The sequence below is a fragment of the Bombus impatiens genome, unplaced genomic scaffold (assembly GCF_000188095.3).
Source record: "Bombus impatiens unplaced genomic scaffold, BIMP_2.2 scf_0653, whole genome shotgun sequence".
In the NCBI taxonomy this organism is placed as follows: domain Eukaryota; kingdom Metazoa; phylum Arthropoda; class Insecta; order Hymenoptera; family Apidae; genus Bombus; species Bombus impatiens.
The window spans coordinates 157,884-174,186 of NT_177072.1; the positions used below are offsets into that span (position 1 = coordinate 157,884).

A 16,303-nucleotide genomic window follows, 5' to 3' on the forward strand; every position below is an offset into this window, starting at 1 on the left:
GATTTTAAAACGATTGATAGAGTATATACGATGGCATGAGGCGATGTTTCGATAGCAAAGTAGCGTTCTCAATTATACTTTAGCACGTGATTTCGTTGTTCCCCATTTAGCTCCATGAGGACATTATTTTCTTTCAACTTCGTCGATCGTTGCCTTAGCGTCATATATTTCATATGATTTCACGATATTGTTAATACGAACGACGTGTTCGAAGTGAAGAGATAAATATCTAGTTCGTAAGAAAATAAAATAGAGTATCAGGTGCTTTGTAGCTTCATTTAATTATCGTATCGAATTTGCGTTATGAAACTATAATTAATATTAATCAGTCAATATTATTAACAGACGTTAACGAACAATGTTTTACGTAGATATATAATTAATGATTAACCATTGCCTTGTATGCTTTCTTATCAGAGAATTTAGCATTTATGCATTCCAAAGATTCGCTATATTATTTATTATATATTATTGGTATAGACTTTTACAAAAAGTAAAAGTAAAAATCGCTGGTGATAGAGTGAAATAATTTTTCTTCATGCACATATCGTTGCCTCTGCAGAGTAATTACGTCTCGATGATGATGAAAAATTATCGTGTGCTGACATTGAGTAGTTGAACGCTGTTTAACGTTCAGCGTGATAGTAAAATGTCCAACGATACGTAGTATTTAGCCGGTAAGCTCAGCGTGTCTTCTCAAAAGAGAGAGAAAGAGAGAGAGAGAGAGAGAGAGAGAGAGAGAGAGCAGTTAACGAAGAATTATTTGCTCTAGAGTTTGTTAACTTTGTTAATTTTTTACCAGACTAGTACGATAGTGGCATCGGACCGTGGAATAGCATTAAGCTAGTGCTTAGCTATAATCGAGATATATGACCATTGAAAACGCGGTCAGTATTTTAAAATCATGTAGTGTTAAGGAACGCATACTTTCGTACAAATAGCATGAATAAACGGATATGGCGATATATAGAATTTATTGGGGAAGGAAAGGAAAAGTTGAAGAAAAAGTTGGAAACATTGCTAAAGAATTCGACCGTTATCGATTCTTTTTAACTGAAATACATCCTGACCAATATGGGATCTGTGGTATTAAATCTCGATGTAATCCAACGCATGAAGAGATCATAGAGAGACGTATAACATAGATATTTTCATGAATCTTTCATACAAATCCGGACACATAATGTTATTTATCAATGCGAGCTCTTGAAAGGCTGAAAGAGGTATTTAAAAAAATGGCGCGGTATATAAGATTGTTCCAGTTGTAGTTAAAGATGAGACGGTATATGATTGTTATAAACCAGAGTTATTGGACAGAAATTGTTTAGAATTGAAGACAAGCAAAACCATGACAGATGGTTGTAAGGGCATATTATAATTTAATGATTGTTAAGCCGATTAGAGATGGTGTGTGGAGACACAGATTCTACGAGTACGTTATGCCCTCGAGATTTAATTGTTAGCGCGATATGTAACAGAGTATCAGGTGCGATACTTTCTTAACATATCTCAATGAAAATATACATTTATGTGTACATATACTCTTCCTCTTCTCTTTATGTCGTTTGAAAAAAAAGGAAACCGTGTTAATATATAATATCGAAGCGATATTTTCGTCATCTAAATCATTATTAACGATGAGAGAATTATAAAAGTACGGAACTGTTAGAAAGAATTATCATTCACAATAGGCCGAATTGTGTTTGAGATATGTTTTTCCAGAGATTGGAAAACAAAACATAACCGTGGCCTAGATTGGTCAGATCCGTCATCGTTGTATTCAAATTCGCAATAAAATTTTTATGTCATTAGATTTGGTTTTTGAAATGTTTTCTTAGATCCTATTCCCTGTTCTTTTTCCAGATCAGGAACATTGGATCAGAATTGTTCTGTTAGAATTTACAACAAAATTTATGCCGTTAAATTTCCTTTTCACGTTGTTTCCTCGTTCCTTTTTCGAATTGGTTACTGCAGTATACAGTACACGATATTTGCTTCAATTTTGCGTTTCAATGTTTAGCAGAAATTCATGGTAAATAATGATATTCCAATCCCATCAAACATAATATATCATACATAACACAGAATATATCCACCGTTAAAAATACTACGAACAAACCCAAGAATTTAATAAATTTTCACACATCCGTTTCTCTGATTTAAAATACACTCTTGACTTGCTCAAGACAAAAATTCTATCATTCTTACAACTTTGTCGAGAGAAAATAAACCATAGTATTATAATATCCTTAAAATATCCCTAGTATAATATTCTAAATACACGATAAGTGTACATGTATAATATTCTTAAAAGAAACGGGATAGGGAAGTTAATTAAATAGAGGGTAAATTTTAGACGGTAAATTCAGATTTAATATCGTAGCTGATTATGTACTTTCTCTTCAACAATTTGTCGCGAGCCCTGCGAGGCACCACGCTTAAATCTGAACAACATAGAATCCATCGACGACATCGAAGGAGTACACACAGTCGGGAACTGTCACAATATAAATCTATTCCTTCTTCATGCAATGACCACATTTTCTGCATACAGCTGCGTCCCCCACGCTGCCTTCGTTTCCTTCATCAGGATTCTCATTGTGGCCCTGCATCGATGACAAATCGCCGCTATAAGGACGATGACCGATCGCAGCTATTGTTTCACTTCTTGGCAGATTACTTTCGGCAGACATTATGGACGTTAGAGTGTTCGAGCAGTCTTGAGAACCGATCTTTACCGAGCCATTCACAACGTAATTTGGGCGAGTATTAGAAATTTGTCTTCTTAACGATTTGTCTATGTTTCCGGAAACATCCGCCTCTTGTTGGTTGGTTGAACATTCACCAGGATCATCTGGTTATATAAAATAGGAAAATTAGTGGTGTATAAAGTTTGAATCTTCGAAGCTTTAAAGTTCGATCGATCTTGAAGGCAGCGTTTTTTAGAATTCATATCATATAAAACCCTAGCTTTCGAAACTTTAAGTTTCAGTTCTCTTTGGACTCAGTAAGGGAATTAATAATAATTTTATGCTGTATTTTATTTATCTTCTGCAAAGAAGAACTATAAACTTAAAATCATTGATTGATTCAACCCATTCATTTCTTTTCGTAATTAAATTACCAACTTTTGAAAATGATTTTAGCTTATTTAGGACATTTCGAAACTATATGTCGATTTATCTTTTTGGTTTGTACTCGATATTCCGCATGTTCTTCAGATAACGAATATTAAAATATTCTCGAAATATCTTGGAATCATTCGTCATATGCAATTAAGAATTCTAATTCGAGTTTAATATTATTGTTGTTATTACTAATATTACTTGCCATTTTTGGATTGATTAGTGTCAGAGATTTCACTAGTTCCAAAATCTTCGTCCTCTTGCAATGGCAATTCCGACGCCATTTCTCGACAGCTAACGTATCCCTAAAATATGCAGCAATGCAAATATAAAAATATGCATCGGTAATTTTAAAACATTGTAGAAGGTAATTTATATTACGCCTACCTGTACGAGATCCATGCGGGAATCTAAAGAGAATTGTTTTCCTGACATCAATATTCCTCGAATCCGGCGCCGCATAGCTTAAAATTAAGGTATACTTTGCTTTTTCCTACTTTATTCGTTGTAATTTGTTATTTACCTGGACTATCTCTAGCTTCGAGTCGTAGTTGACCAAACGCTTTCGTGCATTCTTCGAATACATCCGCAGTATCGTATATTGCAGCGAAGCTGCCATTCACAATTTTTGGTGACATTGGAGAATTAGCCAACAACAAACTTGAACCAAAATTTTCATTCTTCTCTCGAGTGTCTGAAAATTAAAAGTCCCATTTATTACTTACTCCAATTATCCCAGTAACTTTGATATTAACTTTAATATCTTTAAAGGATAAAAGCAGAATAAAAAATATAAAATCACAAGTATTGATAACTCGTCTTACCTGAGCTTTCTGCATTCCAAAAATTATAGACATGCATTCGTATAAAAAAAAGGAGAAAGAAAATCAAAACCAAGTGATTAGAAATAAAACTGTTTCTTATTATTTGGTGTAATTAAAAATACAAATTATTTGGTGTAATTTTGAGCAAAAAAGTATTGGCATATAAACAATGAAAATGAAACTCTAATAACGCTACATAAATAACATTCGCTACATAAATAATTAAAAAAAAAGGTCACAAGAAAAGAATCATCTTGAATCTTTACAAATGATCAATCCTGTTGTATATGTATATTTATGTATAATATGATATACTGTTTAATATCCAATACTAACTGTATACGTTAACAATGTTAATCATATACGTCAGTAATAATTCCATACACCACCCGTTCCATAAACATTTAATGGACTAGTAAAAATTTATTCTAGTAATACTTTTTCATTTAGTAAACCTAAGATCTCTTTCTGTATGAAACTGGAATGATTTGAATTTTTACGAACAGAAAGAAAAAAGAAAGCACGAAACTCCATCTATTTAGAAAATCTGAAACAGAATGTTTAATAAAGAACAAGCTTACGCTCTATGAGTGCTTGAGCGGTATACAAAATTTGCAAGCAATGTTTACCTCAATACTTTAAAAATTGCACGAGATTGTTTGTATAAAGTCAGTCGATCTACCGTTCGTTTCTGCGTTACCTGCAAGTGGAACTTTCGCTCGTACAGGAGAAGTTGTGGTATCTCCTAGAATTTCGTTTGCTGTATTTCGTATCTCGGCCCAGTCTCTTAAGATATCTTCATTGGTGGTGCTAAAATTATAATCAAAGCTCAACAAATCTTTAGTCAGAATTATTTTTTAAAAAACAACGTTTTCCAACATTTCGATAATTTGTCGATTCGCAGAATTTTTTACGAAACTCATTTTCTAAGAATCATTACCTGCCACGAAACAATGAATTTCTAATAAATGTTGACTTACTTAGTCGAAGTGACCGTAAATCGAATCACGTATTTTCCATGCAAAGCAGCTGGTACGCAATGAACACGGCCCCTCGAATTCATCTTTTTCAATAAACGTTCTGTTAAATTATTTTCTCCACGAAGACGAAACACTACAAGTCCTAGATGCCTTGTTGCTGGAATTTCGAAGCGCGCGTCTGCTAAAACGAGTGCTTCAAATTTTTGTGCCAGTCTAACGCCCTGAAATTCGTATTAGAGCAAAATTATAGAGAAATAAATTTAACTCTAAACATTGCCTACGTAACAGAATGCATTTGTAATAAAATCCTGCGATGCAACTTCGTTGACCAATATTATTAAAGAACATAACATAAGTTAATATCCATAATCACTTGAAGTTAGAACATTGTCTTTTAGAGATAATAGTGATCTGTGACTAGTTATATAAGAAATATGAAATATATTTTTTATATAATTATTAATAACGATACTGAATAATTTTTTTACGCAAAAGCACAATTATCTAAGGATTTATGCGAAGAAAGGTTGCAGAAACATTTTTTGTATATTGTACACGCAGCTTTTTAACATATAAGAAGTATGATGTAATAGAAACCTCGCGAATATGCTTTTGAAGACCGGTGATTCCGTAATTTCTAATGACGAACCACAATTTCAGCGCTCTGAATCTCTTTGACAATGGGATTTGCCAGTGCTAAAATTATAAACAAAGAATAACTCATGAATGTCGTGAATTAATTTCATCGGTAAAACTAACAGTATTTATAGAATATATTGATTACTTACCATGTAATCGATAGCAAGCCCTGCAAATAAATAAGATATTTTGTTTAATCGAATATTTTAATCGACTGAATTCAAGAGTTTATATTAAACGTGATACAAAAGTTGTGTAGCTGCATCGTTACCTGAGTTTTCATGCTTCAAATACAACGGATCCACGTTAAAGGTTCTGTGCAATGCTTGGCTACTTTTCACCCTAAAAGAGTTATTTCCAATTAATTTTTACAACCAATACACATCTTTGATTCATAGTTCCTCTACGAATTATATATTTCCTCAGAATTTTATTTATTTCAATTGGTCGCGATACAGCATATAAACATCACTTATTATATCGCAATTTATTTGAACGATTCGGATTACTAATATTTAATCGGGCAGGTTTACATATTTGTCGTTATTGAATTTTAATTGAATATACCTACTATCGAATATAACTATAATAAAAGAAACTTTACAAGAAATATTCCGGCAAAAGGATTGTTTTAATTGTGAAATACATTCAACCACGAGCAAGTTTTATAAAGCATTAAATTCTTGGCAGCAATTTTTCCTCGCACTATCAACTTTAACAGGCTTTCAAATATCAATCTTAAAGGTTGTGATTTATGCCGGGTTAGTCGAACGAGTCGACGGAAATTGCAGGAAGAATGAAAAACTCATTCTGCATCCGCTGTTCAATCTATAAGCCATGAGAAAAGAGACAAAAGCCAATAATCATTCGGGGTTATGAATTTATCGGATCTATAATGATTTGCAGATTTACAAATTTCCTCTCTTATGTGCTTCTTTAAATTTGATGTTCATTTTTTTTTACTTCTATTAAGAACAGTGAACGAATAATTGTCATCGAAGTAAAATTCAGATGTTTGTATATAACTCACCACATAGCGGTGCAATCAAAATGCACCATGAGCCATTTACTAGGATTAAATGCAATGGAATCGGCATATTCTATTCCTTGAAGCCAGCCGCGAAATTCAGGGCACACGAATGCACTGCCCGCGTAAGCTGCATCCACGTGCAACCAGAGTCCATTCTGTTCACCTACAATGAACCTAAATGTTGATGATTCGAATCGAACAGGGTTTAAATCACGAATGAAAATTAATTCACGATTTTACAGTTTCGGAACGTTTAATTTATGAATTAAACTGATCGAGATTATATTATAATAATAATTAACTTACTTTCGTAGGTGAACGTTTAATTTATATATTTGAAGACTATAGAAAAAAAGTATCATGAATTTATTATGTTATTATCGTTTATAGAGAATCATTTTAAAATTCAATACGTTCTCAACCAATCTCGTATTACCAGAATTATCTGTCTATTTAATTTTGAAATAAAACACTATGTATCTTTCTAATGTGTATCACACGAACGTTTAGTAACTTCATTTTTAACTCGATTTAGTTTACTTACACACAAGACCAACTTCTTTGAGATTATCGAAAGCACAGGCACCCGTTGTACCCAAAGTAGCGCAAACCTTGATAATGAAAAAGACACGTTAAACAAATTTGACTTTTAAATCGATTTATAATGTAGTATAGATTTTTATTTTATGTAGTTCTAAAAATCAGTTTATCGATGAAGCTTATTACGAGTTTTAGTATCTTCTGAAATTTCCTGTTTGAATAGCTACAACGTCGTAATAGAATCTACTTTCCCGTACATTGGGTTTACTGTATTGAAAAATGAAAGACTGTTTTATGTCGATGTCCTTAGGGACCAACTAGCAGAGATACAATCCGCCTTGCTACGTCATGTCCACCTCATTCTCCAACTACTAACAAATCTGGCAAGCTTAATTGACGTCTCGATTATTTTCTACTGCAGTATCATTATTCACCTTCATAATGTTAATTGGAAACAAAGAGAACAAATATTTTCTCGTGAATCGCTTCTCGGTTTAATACGATATTATATAATATCCGTAGGTTCTTTTCCAATGAGTTATTTATTATATATATACATGTTTTCTTAAAGAATATCACACTGAACTACTTAGATTAAAGGAATCTCTAATTAAAATTATGTTCAAGTTGCTTGAGATAGATGTGTCAAAGATAGATATTTATTTCGAACCAAATTTTTATTTTTAACACCGAAATACTTTTCGTAAACATGAGCAACGATACTTACAAAAAAGGGAAGTAATCCCGCAGCTCTGTCGTGCGTTATTGCTTCGAGCAAAGCCTCTCCTCTCATACTCAGTTCATTGTCAGATTCGATGTACTTCATTCGAACTAATCCTATCAATCCAGCTTTTTCTACACTGGAATGAGCCTATATGACATTTACATCACAGAAAGTAAGATTTCTTTTACATCACGTCTTCAAATATTTAAAAGGCGACGATGACAGAATAACGTACAATGAAAGTAGAATGATGTTCAGTGATTAAAAAACAAAAAAAATAAAAAGAATGGGACATAGATAAATACGTAATAATTATGAAATGGAAACCATTTGGGTTATAAGAATAAATTCACAAGAGAGTAAAGATATTCAAAGTACTCTTAGGAAAATAAGTTCGTGTTAGGAAAAGATTTAAAACGAAAGTACGTACCTGGTCGGAGCAATACGCGACAAGACGCGAATTAATCTCAGCAGGCAAACGATCCGGTTCATTTTGTTGCACGTCTCTAATTGCTCGGGTTCTCGCTGCGAGTAAGCAAACGAGAGTGGCTTCGGATGCGGTTGTTTGTATCACGCCACCACCTCCGGATCCTCCAGGACAATGTAAGAATTTATCTGGCAGGCCAATCATTTTCCCGAGCCAGTTCATTACGATTGTCTCGAGTTCTGTACACGCAGGACTCGAAGCCTTTTAAAGTAGGCGAACATAAAATACATTTTACAAAACACACTTTTTAAAGTACGCGAATAAATTTCACGATTGGGAAAATGGAAATTTTGTACCTTGTATAGTTATATCATAATATATTGGAGTATGTTTATAATAATATATTCAGCTAAATTTCCAAACTTCTCGTATCGAAAGTGTTCAATTTAAATTATTTGTAATTATTATTTATAGGAAGTTTTAATAGACGTATAGACGACTAAAATATATCATGCCCCAATAATTATACAATATGATATCATTCGATATGCTCAATTATTTTTTTAACACACGCGTGGAATTCTAAAGAACACTGCGTTCATAGATAACGTCAAGTTTCACAGGTACGAAACTAAATACAAGATCTTTTAGCAAGAACTGACAATGGGAGCTCATATTAACAGTACCAGACAAAACGTCGAATTTCAATACGGTAACTTCCGAACTTGGCTTGTGAGAAAGCTACTAATCCGAAACGAAGTTCATTATATACAGCCATCATGGAAGATCTTAATATAATCGATTTCAATGCTCTCTTTCCAGTACTTAACTCGTACTATTGAAAAGTGTTTCTAATATAATATCGTTAAATACATCACACATGACAGAAGTTTTAAGCCGAACAAGAGAAAGCATAATAAACTAAACCATTTCACTCTACACGTGTGCGATATTCACATTATTGTTCTTACCCAAGTAAATCCAAGACAATTGATTGCGTCGGCCAGCATATCGGCTAGCAGACTTGCAGGTGAATTAAGGGCTGGAAAATAGGCGTGCATATGTGGACTCTGCCAATGCGTCACTCCTGGCATGATGCACCTTTCGATGTCCGCGAATATATCCTCCCAAGGTTCGCCATTCACAGGTGCGGATGTAGGCAAAACGTTCCTCAGGTAACCGGGAGAAACCGCCGGGTAAACGCGTCGAGATCGAATATTTTCCAGATAATCGGCAATGTAATCCACCATTTCTTTTCCTAATAATCGCGATGAAGTCGATATAAAAATTGCTTTTTCAATATAAATTTATGGATTCAATAAAGTATCATTAGCGCGATATAGTTTGGTATTCTCTCCTGCTTTTTTGGATTTACATTAAATTTCAAGATTACATTCCTAAGATTTTTAGTTACTTGTTCGATGGATTTTAAACTTTTGTTACGTTTCAAAGCGTTTTGTTTCATTGCGAAAGTTCGACGACAACTGCCTCTTGGGAAAATCAATTATTAAGCCCCGGTGGAAATCTCTAAACCGATTATCTTTAGTTTTCTTTATTTAGGGGACTCGATCTTAAGTATATTGGGAAAATACTTGTACAGACGAAACCGTTTTCCCGAATAACAGCTCTGTTTCTTTCCCAATTCGCTTCTCTGATGTACATTACGCTTCACGATAGGATTCGATTCGTGTTATTTAACGGTTTCTAAAAGTCGCAGGTCAATCAGGCTCCGACATACAAGCCTTAGCAATTCTTAAACGTTAAACGATTTATATACCGTGTAACTCTCTTCGCAAGATAAATCGGCAACACCTTAAATTTGTACCAAATTTAGAATCAAGTTGTGATATAGATTGCTATAAAAGTCAGTTGGCCTTTGAAACAATCAATAGATAACAAGGAAGACGAAGACAGCGAGATCGATTTTTCGTACGAAATTGGATTTAAGGAAAAGGGAAATCTCATACGGATGCTTTGCCTAGGATTCAGAGATTTAGATTGTAAAGGCGGAACCTAGCGTATTGGAAACAGTATCGAATCCATAAAGATCCCGTAGACTTACTCTCCCCTACGGTGATTCCTCTTTATTGGTATCGTTTTAATGCTTAGAATCTTATTCGATCGCTCGTTGTAAGTTTCTCGTTTCACGCGTGAGTATTTGATCGTGTGATAAGAGTGCGACATGTGCAAATATTCCCAAGAACCATAAATACCTACATGTAACGGTATATAACGGGCTATTATTTTATTACTATTATGTATACGCCACGCAGATTAAAACGAATTAATCAGTAAATACTTGGATATTTACTATTTTACGCACATTAGAATGAAAGTAAATGTTTTTTACTCACCATGCTTGCGGTACTCCTCTAGATTCATATTATCTGCAACCAAATGAATCGACACACTATAATACACAACCCTGTAAAAGTAATGAATACAATAGAATCTTGATTATCCAAATTAATACTAATATACGCAATTCGAATAATCAAATTTCTCAGGTAATTCGAATAACTTTGTTTTCAAATGAGAAAAGATAATTTATTTTTTGAATTATTTCTTAAATACTCATATCGAACACGCAAGAATATTTTTCAATCAAACTGTAACCATTTCTCTCAATTTCAATTCTTGTTTGCCAATCTTTCTTACACAATATCATCTCCAAATCTTTTATCGATCAATGTTCCGATAATTGATCATTAATCGGTGTTCTGATAAACGAGGATGTAATATATAATAGTACGTGAACGAAAGCAAAAGAAAATCACAATACATTTTTCTTTTGTTTTACATGGAATAAGCTATCGAACTATCATCACTATCAAGATTGGAATAACACTCGGATGGAAACAACACTCAAAGAGCACTAACGATTTTCACATAAAATATTTTGTTGAGAAAGTAGTAAGAGGATCAACTCGCTCACCGTTGATCCTCACAACAGCCAAATCTCAAAATTTCGATGGCACCGTAGCAGGCGCATGTGTCGATGTTTATAATTAATTGTTCACCGTGTTGGATAGTAATATCAGGGAACTTGCCACGCGTTTCGCGGAAGCTTAGCGCAACGGCGCAGCGGATTTGAACGAACGTGCCGAGTAGATACGCTTAGCTGCCCTATGCGTGTTGACCTAGCATCGAATTTTAACGCTACGATAGGTACTCGCTAATGATTTGTACGGATTCATCATCGATCGCTTGTCACATGGGCCCAGAGCTTATTAGGCTAGTGTCACAAGGCTCGTCACGGCCTAGAACTAGATCGTATGCTTTCCTGGATTAAACTATCTGATGACTGACCTTCTCTTCGCATCTTTTCGATCGTGCAATCGTTCTTTTTTTCTTTTAAAACAAAATTTCGACTAATTCGAATATTCGATGCATATTTAATCGAATATTTTTCTTCTGATTACAGTAGTGTTGTGTAGTAATTCAATTAACACTACCAGAACCACTAAATAGATCAAAATGATCAATTTGTAATTTTTTTAGATTTATAGAAAAGATTTTACAGGTTTAGATAACAAAATGATTTAGTAGTTTGAGGATTTCATCGAATTTTTGTAAAATATATGAATGAAAACTTGTTTTTCTTCTTGCATGTTTCACATTTTACGCGTGTTTTTCGTACTAGTATATATTTCGTGTCAATTTGTTTGGTACACTCCTCGCCAAAAAGATAGCCCAGGTGTGCTATCTTTAATTTCTCAGTGACGCGTGTAAAGTTTTTCATCTGTAACGTATAATATCAAAACATTATTAGCTCAGAATATGCGGTTCGTTGAAAATAATTAAAAATATTATGAGGTTTAGTGTGTAGAACAAAAAAATTGTTTTATTTTGAGAACAAAATGATAGCACACTCTGTTAATATGTTTAGAAATTGCTCAGTAGTTCATGATCTATCAACGAGTAAAGATTACAGCACAATATTATATAAATTTGTAAGTATGGGGCGTGGATAAAAATTAAACGAGTCTGAAAAAAAGCAAATTCTTGAACTAAAACAGCAACAGTTGTCAGTAACAAAAATATCGAAAGTAATAAGATGAAGTCGTAAAGTAATACACAATTTCTTTGAAAATGTTGAACGTTATGACAAAAAGAAAAGTACTTGTCGGCTGTCATCGTTATCCGATCGTGACACAGCGAGCAATTTCGCGTTTCCAACTCGCAGTTAACACAAACAATTAACGAAGCAAATAATGGAAAAATCTAATGTTAGTGCCAATGTTTCAAGTGTTCGTCGAGTTCTACTATCCTGCAAAAATATTAAGAGGCCAAAATTGAAAAAGAAACCTTCGTCAACAATGGAACATAAAGTAGAACGTTTACGCTTTGCAAAAGAAAGGGTGCATTGGAAAAAGAAATGGAGAAGGGTACTATTTTCAGACGAAAAAGGATTCAACTTGGATGGTGCTGATGGGTTCCAATATTGTTTTCATGACATAAGGAAACAGACAATTTCGGCAATTCGACTACAAATGGGAGGAGACAGCGTGATAGTTTGAGCCCGCATCGGTTATTTCAGCAAGACAAGTATCAAGTTCATGAATGGGCGAATGTATAGTGTCCGATACATAAATTTAATCAAAGAATAAATAAATAATCATGCAGGACGCATTTCTGGATCTTATTACACCTTTCACCAAGATAATGCATCTGTACACACATCAATATTGGTCCAATCATATTTTAATAAAAATAATATATCTATTTTGCCGTGGCATGCACGCTCCCTGGACCTTAATATTATTGAAAATTGCTGGGCAGAACTTGTTCACGGCGTATACGCGAATGGGAAGCAATATCGACACGTACAAGAATTAAAAAATGCAATTGTATGTGAATGGGATACGTTAAGTCAAAATTATATCCAGAAACTATATAAATCGATACCAAATCGTACAATGGAAGTAATAGAAAATAAAGAGGGATGTACTCATTATTAAATAAGTACATATGTTTGATAAATAATTATTGTTAGTTACAATTTATGTTGATTATTATTTTCTTATTGTACATGTGCTATCATTTCGTTCTTAAAATAAAGCAATTTTTTTTGTTACACATTAAACCTCATAATATTTTTAATTATTTGCAACGAACCGCATATTCTAAGCTCATAATGTTTTGATGTTATACATTGCAGACGAACAACTTTACACGCGTCATTGAGAAATTAAAGATAGCACACCTGGGTCAGGAGTGGTTTTTGGCGAGGAGTGTACAAGTTCTATATTTTTATCGTTGGTATGGTTCTAATTTAATTGATAAAATCATGTCGCGCGAGCAGACATTAAGGTGTTTCGAGTGAGTTTAAGTCAAGTGGACATATATTACTTAATCTTGTTTTGAGTAACAGGGGATTCCGCTCACGAGTATCATGGAAATCCAGTACTGTTTGTGTTTTCTAAGACGTAGACCGAGAAGTTTGGATGGCAGATTTGGCCGACAGGTCAAGATAGCCAAATTTGCGTGCTTTGAACTTCATATTCATAAACTGTACAGTACCCGACAATAATTTGAACTGATAATGTGTATGCATATAAATTTTTCTAAATATTTAAATTAGTTCTTTTGTTTTCATTTCACCTTGGCATTGACTCGAATATAATGAAATAATTAAAAAAATTAAGCTCGGCTCTGAATGACAAATATCTTTTAATTTTTCTCCTTAATAAGCAACCGATCGATAGCGCGTCTTTGCGATATTCTTTATTCAGACAGTCGACAATAGCATCACAATTTTATGAGGATTTAGAGAAAGGAACGATCAAGGCGTTATCACCCACCGATTACAAACAAGAAAATAAAAGATCTCGGCCCATCCGGATGCAAAATGGAAAATCGAACATCGGTAGTCACAAGGATCTCGAGCTTGAGCCAGAATGACGCTCGACGATATTAAAAGCTCGTCCTTCCACCGTTTCCGTTTCCGACTTTTGTAATTTCCCGTAGCTTTCAGTATTCGTGCGCGATTCGAAGGATTTATCAGTGATGCCGACTGCTTACGTATGATGCGAGCCACCGGTACTTGATACCGATTCGGAGTTTTTATCACGAACGAAGAATTAATCTGATGAAAACGTGTCCTGACCCTACCGATAACCAACTTGACCAACGAAAACCGTTTCATTAACACACACGGGCCTGATACATTGAATTTATTAGAAACAATTTTAATATTGCGTCCTCAAGACAATTATTTGGATCATTTAATCACAGAAATGTAATTGATGCAATTAAAGAGTGGATTCGTTGGAACATCGATTTAAAAGATAACAACTTATTCTTAATCATATTTAATATTTATTATTCCTGATTATTTCCTGAAAGATAGAGTTGTTAAAATTTTTTAATGTCAATAGGAATTATGAAAAATTATGAGCCAATACTTCAATGAATCACGTATTGTAGAATGCAATCTTCAAACTTCAGAATTCTTTCAAATGATCTTCATCTTTCATATGCGAGAAAAATTTAGGAAAGTACTGGAATAATTTTCGTCGAATGTACAAACTGGAATATGTCATGTTCTGGCACGAATGCATACTTTGACATCTATCAATTATTCGCTAAATTTCCTTTGAAATTTTTAAAATATCGAGGAAACATCAGAACTCGAACTAAAATTCGAGTTTGCTTCGAAACGAAACTTTAACATTATCACGTAATTTATATAAAAATCCTACCTTTTCTTTGAAGCTTCGACCACGACGAGTAGGAGCAGCAAGATTCAGCACGATCGAAAAGGTTGCGAAAAGATGAACTTTTAGAACTTTGCTAGACAGCAATCACTTTACAGACGACACGAAAAATGATTTTCCGTACCCCGAAAAATAGATATATTCACGGTTGAGGAGAATCGGTGGAATGCAAGTCGTTCAACAAGTGGCCGCTTTTATACAGAGACGCGCTAAGTACCAGTTGCTTTAGCGCAAGCGTAACCGAAGATCAAGACAGAATGAGGAACAATTTCTGTGACTAAGCTTTTGCAATCTTAAGGGACTACCGATAAACGATTTTACGTTTCCACGCACAATCTCGATTAATTCTCTTGAATACTCTTCATTTTCTTCCATTGTAACTTCTCTTCTTTCGTTACATTTTTTTTGTGTTTCTAACATCCAGAAAATCTTACTGCTGTTTAATTATAATTACACTTGCGTTGTGAAATGCCGAGTTTTTAATTATTTTAGTTCACTTAAACTTTCTTGTTCATATTTTTAGCTTTTTAAGTTTTAAGTTCAAGTTTTATAGTTATAAACGTATATAAAATCGCATCAAGAGGGTCATAACTTAGTATAGGGATAGTTTTAAAGACAGACGCGAATTAATGAACTGAATGAAAATATTAGAATCCTTTTACGTAAGTTCCATACCTTATTATGCTAATTTGCCTAATTTGACATTTTAATATGACGTTCTTGCAAAAATGTAATGCAAACCTGTGTTTCCTGAAATTGTATTTTTGGAATTACATCATTGTTGCAGCAGCGATATTATATAAAGTTTACATATACAAGTTTACATATACAAGTATTACAAGTTTATAGAAATAGGTTTGCTATAAAAGTTCATTGGCAGCATACAACATTATAGTTAATGAAAATCCAATTCTGTAATAAAGAACGTATTATGATACGGCAGAAAGAATAGAGAAATTAAAAAGTTTTCTGAAGAAGATCAGTATTTCTTTCTTACTATTATGATGTAGTAAGTATTTCACAAGATCGTGAAAACTCGTGATCAAATTATGTCAATTAATACATTTGCCTACGTATCTGAACATTAGATTCATTAGAACATAAATTCATTTATTTATTTCGTAGAACCATCTGTTATCACAGTTTTGTGTACGTGTATCAAACTCCAAATTAAATTTTACGACACTCAAAACATTCAGCTCTTCCATTTTACACGTTCTTCGTTTAATAATGATTGCCTCATTAGTTTTTCAATAAGATAAATACTTGCTGTAAAAAAATATGACTGAAAATAG

General features: G+C 33.6%; 1 protein-coding gene across 6 annotated transcripts; it reads right to left on the bottom strand.

Moving 5' to 3' along the window:
* Positions 1-2,350: 2,350 nt before the first annotated feature.
* LOC100747061 (histidine decarboxylase) lies at positions 2,351-15,175 on the bottom strand. Of its 6 annotated transcripts, none has more exons than XM_033322679.1 (18): positions 11,225-11,434; positions 10,644-10,714; positions 9,261-9,547; positions 8,293-8,550; positions 7,866-8,009; positions 7,143-7,209; positions 6,599-6,761; positions 5,840-5,910; positions 5,718-5,737; positions 5,527-5,625; positions 4,930-5,150; positions 4,650-4,759; positions 3,950-3,958; positions 3,649-3,819; positions 3,513-3,535; positions 3,331-3,430; positions 2,501-2,854; positions 2,351-2,469 (listed from the first exon to the last, which is right to left on the bottom strand). In XM_033322679.1, the coding sequence occupies exons 2-17, from the start codon at positions 10,669-10,671 to the stop codon at positions 2,514-2,516; spliced, it is 2,112 nt and encodes a 703-aa protein (XP_033178570.1). In that variant the 5' UTR covers positions 10,672-10,714; positions 11,225-11,434; the 3' UTR covers positions 2,351-2,469; positions 2,501-2,513. The 6 variants fall into 6 exon arrangements, with proteins under 6 accessions (XP_033178570.1, XP_024225765.1, XP_033178569.1 ...); XM_024369997.2 differs by having other exon boundaries at positions 3,513-3,589; positions 11,225-11,433; XM_033322678.1 differs by lacking the exon at positions 3,950-3,958 and having other exon boundaries at positions 3,513-3,589.
* Positions 15,176-16,303: the final 1,128 nt, after the last annotated feature.

Bases quoted from the DNA above. Each gene is read 5' to 3' on its own strand.
- LOC100747061 (XM_024369997.2), bottom strand. From the start codon at position 10,671: ATGAATCTAGAGGAGTACCGCAAGCATG. The intron at 7,210-7,865 runs GTAAGTATCGTT...TTCATTATCAAG, and splicing joins CGGGATTACTTCCCTTTTTT to GTTTGCGCTACTTTGGGTAC. The intron at 3,590-3,648 runs GTAAATAACAAA...CTTAATTTTAAG, and splicing joins CGAAGCTAGAGATAGTCCAG to CTATGCGGCGCCGGATTCGA.